Source organism: Melitaea cinxia, chromosome 1 (assembly GCF_905220565.1).
Source record: "Melitaea cinxia chromosome 1, ilMelCinx1.1, whole genome shotgun sequence".
In the NCBI taxonomy this organism is placed as follows: Eukaryota; Metazoa; Arthropoda; class Insecta; order Lepidoptera; family Nymphalidae; genus Melitaea; species Melitaea cinxia.
This window is the reverse complement of record NC_059394.1, coordinates 7,708,517-7,717,013: the sequence shown is the minus strand read 5'-3', so window position 1 is coordinate 7,717,013 and position 8,497 is coordinate 7,708,517. Positions and strand designations below refer to the sequence as shown.

The 8,497-nt window shown below is 34.4% G+C and overlaps 1 protein-coding gene across 1 annotated transcript; it reads right to left on the bottom strand.

Moving 5' to 3' along the window:
* Nucleotides 1-1,072: 1,072 nt before the first annotated feature.
* LOC123669190 (ras-related GTP-binding protein C) lies at nt 1,073-5,842 on the bottom strand. The gene is made up of 8 exons (XM_045602818.1): nt 5,825-5,842; nt 5,622-5,755; nt 5,303-5,531; nt 5,098-5,193; nt 3,670-3,888; nt 2,118-2,260; nt 1,712-1,860; nt 1,073-1,398 (listed from the first exon to the last, which is right to left on the bottom strand). Exons 1-8 carry the CDS (start codon nt 5,825-5,827, stop codon nt 1,226-1,228), a joined length of 1,146 nt encoding a protein of 381 aa, XP_045458774.1. The 5' UTR covers nt 5,828-5,842; the 3' UTR covers nt 1,073-1,225.
* Nucleotides 5,843-8,497: the final 2,655 nt, after the last annotated feature.

Sequence of the window (8,497 nt, the reverse complement as noted above, 5' to 3'; positions counted from 1 at the left end):
CACCACGCTGCTCCAATGCAGGTTGGCGGATATATTCCCTACTATGTGAGTAACGATCGCTATCAGGTGTGCATGATAACAACCGGGACCGACGGCTTAACGTGCTCTCCGAGGCACGGTGGGGAGACCCACTATCCTGCATTTCAAAAGAGTAGCATTAATTTCAAATATCCGCATTTCCAACTAAATCAGTCAAAATCTTTTATCTATAAAAATAAAATTAGAGCGTATGTTTGTAATCGCAGGTATTCGCGCCTATTAAAAAGTCGTTCATAAAAAGATGTAGAGCCTGTATTAGAGTAGGGAGCTAACAATTTGAACGTTTATTATAAAACTACGTACTTGAAATTGTTGTTAAAATTATTAACAACATCCTAAGCACCCTAAAATACACTTTCACTGATTTTCGAAATAAAATTCTTATTTTATTATTTGTTTTGGTTATAAGAACTCGGCAATTTGACAATAAAAAAATTGAGTAAAATACCATTTATGAAACTTCATGAAGTAGGCATGTTTTTTAAACTATGGGCCAACTCTACGTTTTTTTTTATACCACAGGTGCTCTAAATTTATCATAAAAAATTCAAATACACTATTTTTCATTTTTAAGTATTTAAAAAAAAGAAACAGTTGTCGAATTTCGTACTTAAATTTTTTTTTAAATAAATCCTAGACCGTTGCAGATAGATTTATTTTTTATTTTTTTCTGGGTTGGCTCTGTGCGCCTCTATAAGCACCTGCGGGGTTATCCATTAATTACCGGACACCCCGTATAGACGGTACCTATACCAAAATAACATTTTTTATAATTTTTGTCTGTCTGTTTGTTCCGACTAATCTCTGAAACGGCTGGACCGATTTTGACGGGACTTCCATTGACAGATAGCTGATGTATGTAGTAAGGAGTAACTTGGGCTACTTATATTTTAGAAATTTATTTACTTAATAACTCTGCGATCTGAACAATAACTTTTTTGTTAAATACCAAGCGGACGAAGTCGCGGGCACAGCTAGTTCAAGAATATAAACTAAGAAAACCTTATTTAATTTTTAAATCAAAGAACAAAAATAGAGTAAAAATAATGTCCTTTTTATTTAAATATTTTTTTTACAGTAATTAGTACTATGAATATATCTGGAATAAGCTGTAGTACAAAGAAATTATAAAGTTAAATTCCCTACAGTTTATACAATAATAGTAGTAATATATAGCTCTATTGTGCTAAGGTAACTGGACTTGTAATGGTTCTGATGTGCCTTCAGATGAATCACCAGCACCATTGGTCAAGAGCTCAATATCAGATCGATTTTTGTGTGCACTTTGTGATTTACTTCTTAATTCAAAGACCTGAGTTATTGCGTCGCGGAAGCACAGGAAATTATAGTCTATCACACCTGCAATTTGATTAATAACAGAAGCTTATTAGTACTCACTTTCATCAATTGCATAAATAATAATAATAAGTAATAATTATTAGTTAAAATGAGTTTAAGAACACTAAACTATTTTCTATTTTTTATGGTAATTTATAAAATTAGTATTTTTTTACTGGAAAAATATGAACTTAAAGAGTCGTATAAATATATGTGTTTGCCTCTTTTCTTCACATATTTTATTTAATACAATACATCCTTGATTTACAAACCTCGATTTTAAAACTACATTTTTATACATAATTTTGCATATACATAATACTAAATACCATACCTTGTTTTTGAAAGTTTTCTTCACGAAGAATGCACACAAGTGCAAGAAATTTATTTACTTCTCTTAAATATAAAACTGTTCCATTATTCAACTTTATAAGGCTAGAACTCTGGCTGTTAAATGTATTCATTTCGGTTTCATCTACCATACTGAAAAAAACACAGTATCTGTATCTAGTAAAAGCTGATAGCAAACACAACTCATAGTATCTATATATCTGCCAACCCGCAGTGGAGCACCGTGATGGATTAAGCTCCTATCCTTCTCCCACATGGAGAAAAAGGAATATGTTTAGCAGAGATGTTACAGGCTGAGTTGTGATCAAATACTATAGATTTATTTTCTAAGTAGCCTAAAAAGAAACAAGTAAAACAGATTTCACCATTATTTAGATTTATCAACTTACCCATATATACAAGAAATATCGATAACAACATCAATCATATCACAGCACAGTTCATAGCTTTGCATATCTACTGGAGAGCTGTCAGTTGCAATATAAATCTTAGAAACTACATCAAAGAGAAATGCTTTCTCAATCCCAGAATTCTGTAAAAAAATATTTAATAATTTAAATACAGTACATATGTATGTAGTAAATATTTAATACAATAATTACTTTAAAGTAGTAAAATAAGATTAGGATAGTTTTCTGCATCAGCGGGTAAAATTTGTATTTATTTCTCAACATAACAGTTTCAATTTTGCAATAACTCCTAATATTTAAAAGTATCTGGTGTAAATAACAATTGTTATGTTTAATCTTAATATATATAAATCTCGTGTCACAATGTTTGTCCTCAATGGACTCCTAAACTACTTAACCGATTTTAGTCAAATTTGAACACCGTGTGCAGTTTGATCCAACTTAAAAGATAGGCTATATTTGATTTTGATATATTATGTTATTATTCAGAAAAGAATAAGGTGATACGAAGTTCACCAGGTCAGCTAGTTTATGAATAAATCTCCATCAAACTGTTTTCCATTTACAACATTATTATCCCCATATTCTAAACTTAAAAAATGTGTGTATATTGAGCTATTTTATAAAATAGACATATGCCATCGAAGCCTTTCTTATAAAAATGAATATATATGTTATAATTTCAAAAGGATTTAACTGTATTTAAGGAAAAAACTTCCAGTAAGCTCAAATATAATTAGAATCTTGACCATCGTGACTTGAATAATTGTGACCACATTTTAACTAATTTTGTCAAAAACAATAAATACACTTCCTTATCAAATAGCTTAGTTCATTGCTGGAAACTACATGAATATCAATTTCAGTACCATTGAATAAATTATGTTTAAACTAAGAGACTGACACAAAATATTGACAATGTTTTTTTTTCTTTAAGGAGTTTTAGTCCATAAAGACTACGCCACTCCATAGGAACATCACACATTTACAACAAGAAATTAATGAGGTCGTCGTCGCATACCAATGCTTACAATCTTGTACAATAGTTTCATTGACAATGTTATCTATAACAGTGTTTGATATATATTAATGTGTAATATATATTATTAAATGCAGATAATCCTATATTATTTTTTTAGCAAGAGATAGCTTCATATATACAGCAGATAGCTACATATTTATAGACGTTCATATTGTTTACAGATTAGGATTATAAAAGCAGAAAATAATTGTTGTGAATCAACAGGATATAAAATTAAATGTGGTTTGAACTGCCATTGTATATTGCACTATGCAACAATGAAAGATGTGTTAATTGATTCTATGATTGATACCCACCAAGAAATATGATAGGAAATATTTGATTATTATTAATTATAATAATAAATTGATAACTGAAATTAATTTTTGTATATGAGTTCATGCCATTTTTGGAGCAAACTTGTGGAAGCCTACGTCCAGCAGTGGACTGCGATAGGCTGAAGTGATGATGATAATAATGATGATGATACATTATCTATTTAAAACTTACTGATATGAGTATATTTAGAAGATTTTCTAATGTAGGCAATTGCGGTATAAGTTTCTGCACTACTTTACTGAACGCTTCGAATATAGAGTGATCATAAATAGAAGTCAGGTGAAATGAGAGGTGAACATGCTCAAGGCCTGCTTCTGCCAGATCTTCTGTTGCGCGGTGATGAATATCTCTTTGTGATTCCATTTTATAATCATCATTAAGACCATCAACCTGCAATAAATAATATTTTAATTCATAAACACAAAAAAAAAAAACATTTTAGTCTTACATTATGAGATAAATTAGCTGCTATAATACAAAAATATTATATAGACTATAACCTTCCTCGGTAATGGATTATCCAACACAAAAATAATTTTTCAATTTGAACCCATAGTTCCTAGAGATTAGCATGTTTAAATAAACAAACAATCAAACACACTCTTCAGCCATATAATTATAGTATAGATAGCAGCATGGTGGATTAAGCTCCAATCCTTCTCCTAGATGGAGAAAGAGGCTTATGCCCATGCAGTAGGATGTTACAGGCTGAATCGTGATTGAAAGATAGAAAATTTATTACAAAAAAAATTATATTCCATTTTATTGTTTTTTTTTTCTGCTCTTTTATTTTCTCACACTGAATGTTGCACAGAGAATAAAACAATGTGTTAGGCGCCTGAAAACTGACAGGAAAAAAATAGAAACCAACCATAGAAAACATCAGTATAACCTATACAAAAATGATATATGATTGAACTGGTACACACTGGAGGGTAAAGCTTTAGATTAGGTAAAACCGAATTTCGGGACCGTGGGGGGATGGGGGGGAGGGTGGGGAACGCTACCCCTGGTACCACTGTCACACCTCGGAACCCCATGGTTATGGAGATATCCATGGTTAAAGTTTTGAGGTTAGAAGAAGAATTTCGAAAGTTAGAGGAACGCTTGGCTCCGGCGCTGCGGGAAATGCAGCCCTTCCGCCCTTGCGTGCGAAAGCACGCTCACTCATGCTCCGTTCCGCAGCGGAGGCCAGCCCAGAGCCCAGCCTCTGCCGCTCCTCTACGCATTCGTTCGCGCGCTTTCGCACGGCGGGCGAGGGCTGCCCTCCCTCCGTGCCTCCGCGGCACAAAAAAAACACTCTAGGGGTAGGACAGACTCAAAACTTTAACCATGGATATCTCCATAACCATGGGGTTTTGAGGTGTGACAGTGTTACCTTGTATAGATTCCCCTACACCCTCCACCCTCCACACCCAAAAACCCCATAATTCGGTTTTTCTAATTCGGATTTACCTAATCTAGATCTTAGCCCACTGGCTACCAGCCAGTGCGTATCACCACTATATCAACCCATGATATGAATGACTTTATTAAGTAGAAACATGTAATAAATACTTATAACAATACATATTTTTCCAACTCTATGTAGTAACTTACTTTATGTATAAACACTTCAAACTTTATATTACTATTAACTCTATATGCCTTAGTCACTGTAAGTTGTAGTTTATCCAATGCATCTTGGTAGTCATCCTATAAAAAGTAAATATATTTTTAAGCCACAGAATTATATTAAACGAGACATTAAACTGTTGTTCTATAAAAAGAATTAACAACAAATAAAACAACAATAATTAATTACCTGGGCGTCTATTACGAAAACTAAAGCCCCACACCCACCAAAAATAGTATCAGAATCAAAAGTAGGATCAAAAAAATCAATTTGACCTGGAAAGTCCCATATTTGAAACTGTACAAAACTGCTGTTATTAATATCATCCTTGACTATTTTGTTGGTAGACTCCAAAAACAGGGTCTCATTAGGTGACATTTTGTGAAAAACAACTTTTTGTATTGATGATTTCCCTGATCTGCAATGCAATACCATAAACAATAAAAAATACACAAACTTTTCTAAAATATGTGTCATAGGAACTAATTTCATCATAATAATGTTATACCTTCGAAGACCCATAAGTAAAATCCGAGGTTTGTGATCTTCTTGTAAAGATCCATTATCGCTCTCGCCGTTCTGTTCAAAGGGGCCATAACTAAAATCCTTGGGAAATGATCCTACATATTCCTCCTGATAACTCTGCGTATAATTGATAAGTTCGTTATTCATTGTAACAAAAACGTTTCTGATATAGTCTTAAATACTTACCATATTCTTTGATATATAATATAATCCTGTTTTAAATATTTATTTAAAAAGTCTCATATCACATTTCATATTTCGCTCTAAAAGGACAATCAAAAAAATGGAGTGATATTACAATTATATATGAAAAAATAAGTAAACATTTTAGTCTCAAGGTGACAGTAAAATGCAATTCCACAATTTGACGTTTACTTTGAAATTGGTATAAATCACGGTCTTCTGCGCAGGTCTTGCATCAACAGTAACAGTAGTGGTGTAATGGTGCGCTTTTCTTTTTAATTTACGGCCGCCAGAGGCATGATGGCAGATGGGTGTGCTGTGCAAGAAAGACAGAATAGCATTCTCTCTTTTTTCTATGACACGCACGCATGTATGTTTTAAAATATAACCATTTACGATAAAACGTCACTCAATATAACCAATTACAATGAAACGTCACTCAACCGAGATGCACAGTGCGCACCGCACAAAATTGTGCGCTAATCTCAATCAGATAGTATGTATCAGCCATCAGGTCGCTCGTGTCACTGCAAACATCAAATACATTAAAAATCCCGAAGTTTTGTTTGCAAAATTGTAAAAATATGACATCAAGGACGTCAAAAAAGGATGGGATATCGTACTTTCTATTTTTTTTCTCTGGGAAATGCCTTTACGCACTCCGCCGATAAGCCGGTGGGAGTGTGGGGCTCCTGGCCTGATTAACAACTCAGAATACCTATTAAATCCCAGTGGTGCTCTCATCGTCATAGCGGCGCACCTGTGCAGGCTGCCTTCATCTATAGAACTCCCACAAGCACTCTTGAGCGCTCTTTTACCCAGGAGGCAAATGGGAAGAAAGGTACTCTTCGCCCACTCTATGGTAAAGGGTTAAGGAGCACATATCGTCGTCTCCTCCCTCCCTGTTCGTCTTCTGCGGAGTGGATTGGCATGCGTGTCAGCCTCGCGCTATCACTCCGCAGCCTCTTTTAAGCCATGACCTCCTCGTAGAAGGAGGTCACGGCCGACCAGCACCCGTCTCTGCCGAGCATACTGCGGACCACGCTCAGCGGCAACGACAAATCTTTGTCTATTACTGCTACCAGGGCACAGAGCTGAGGCCCCTAAGTGGCACAGTCCTCGAGAGTGTGACGCGCCATATCACCCGGCTCGCACACGCGTGACATTTAAGTGCGGCCTCCACAATCTGAAGCAGGTACTTACCGAAGCAGCTAAATATAGGGAGAAATAGTTGATGTTGATTTCATTTGTCTTAAACCTTCACTCAACAATCCAAGTATAATACGACAAATTTTAATGGCCGCTTTTCCAATGTAAGAAAAATGCATTACGATCTCATTTTACTTTAGTCGAATAATAAAAATTGACCCTGTTTTTTAAGTTGATTTTTTAATATTGTTCTTTTTTTAATTATGTTTATGAAGTTTTGTCTTTTTCTGTATTTAGAATTTAGATACATAACGGAACTCTTCATAGAATACTTGCAAAGAACGGAACGAGCCTCAGTCCCGCTGTGCCATATAAAATATTACTTAGTATGCTAGTAGTTCCTTATTATTTTAATGTTGCTCACAGATTGAAATACCAGATGGTAATGGTGATACTGATGTCTGTTTTACATCTCGTACTACTTCTCTAAGTATAGGTTCAATTTTGGATTCATCTCGAAAAGCTCGAATCAAAGCAAACTTCACACCTGCCACAAGAAGTTAATCAGCAGGAAAAAAGTCATCGATAATTTATGGAAAAAAAAATGAACACGTTAAAAAACTCTTTACTAAAGAATGCGTTAAATGTTTTAAAGAAAAGATTTAAATTAGACTTAAATTTATTTTAAGACCTATCAACCAATTCTAAACCCATCTAAATTTATTTATAGATAATCCAAATTCTCAATATTCACAGAAGTAAAATAATTACCAAAAATGCATACTATTAATGTACTTATACATGTTCTTTTAATCCTAAAAAATCCTAAAATTATAATTTGGAAGTATTTTTTTAATGAAATCATAAGTTTACTAGTTTAACTAGATACTTAGTTTCGCTAACAAAAATACCTAATATTATAAAAGTATAAATAAGTGTTGTGAAAGTTTAAAAATATACTCGACTCTCACCTTGTCCTACCGGCAAACTTCAGTCATAATTTTTTTTTATTTTGAAAACAGCTTTGTAAATACAACTTGAAGCTGTGCGCGTACGGTTGAATTTCCAAAAAGTATGTCTATATCATGACTCCGATAGATGGGGTTATTTCATCATCATCATCATTTCAGCCTAAAACAGTCCACAGCTGGACATAGGCCTCCACAAGTTCATGCCCATAATCACCAACTCACCACGCAGGGCAGGCAGGTTGGTGACCGCAGGGTTGGCTTTGTCGCACCGAAGACATTACTGTCTTCGGTCTGTGTATTTCAAAACCAGCAAGCAGTTGGATGGTTATCCCGGGTGTGACTGTGTTATCCCTTAGTCGCCTCTTACGACACCCACGGGAAGAGAGGGGGTGGCTGTATTCTTACTACCGTAACCACACAGCAGAGTTATTTGATTCATTTATTTACCACTTGATATGGTATTAATATTTTTCTTAGACTAGTAAGCCTTTTTTGTGTCTATTTTGACAGTCGATCTGAAGGAGTAAACTCAAGTCATGCGTTGCAACTGACACAC

Coding starts and splice junctions, on each gene's coding strand:
- LOC123669190 (XM_045602818.1), bottom strand. Junction 3,889..5,097: donor TTGAAGTGTTTATACATAAA/GTAAGTTACTAC, acceptor TATTTATTGCAG/GTTGATGGTCTTAATGATGA. Junction 1,399..1,711: donor AGAAAACTTTCAAAAACAAG/GTATGGTATTTA, acceptor ATCAAATTGCAG/GTGTGATAGACTATAATTTC.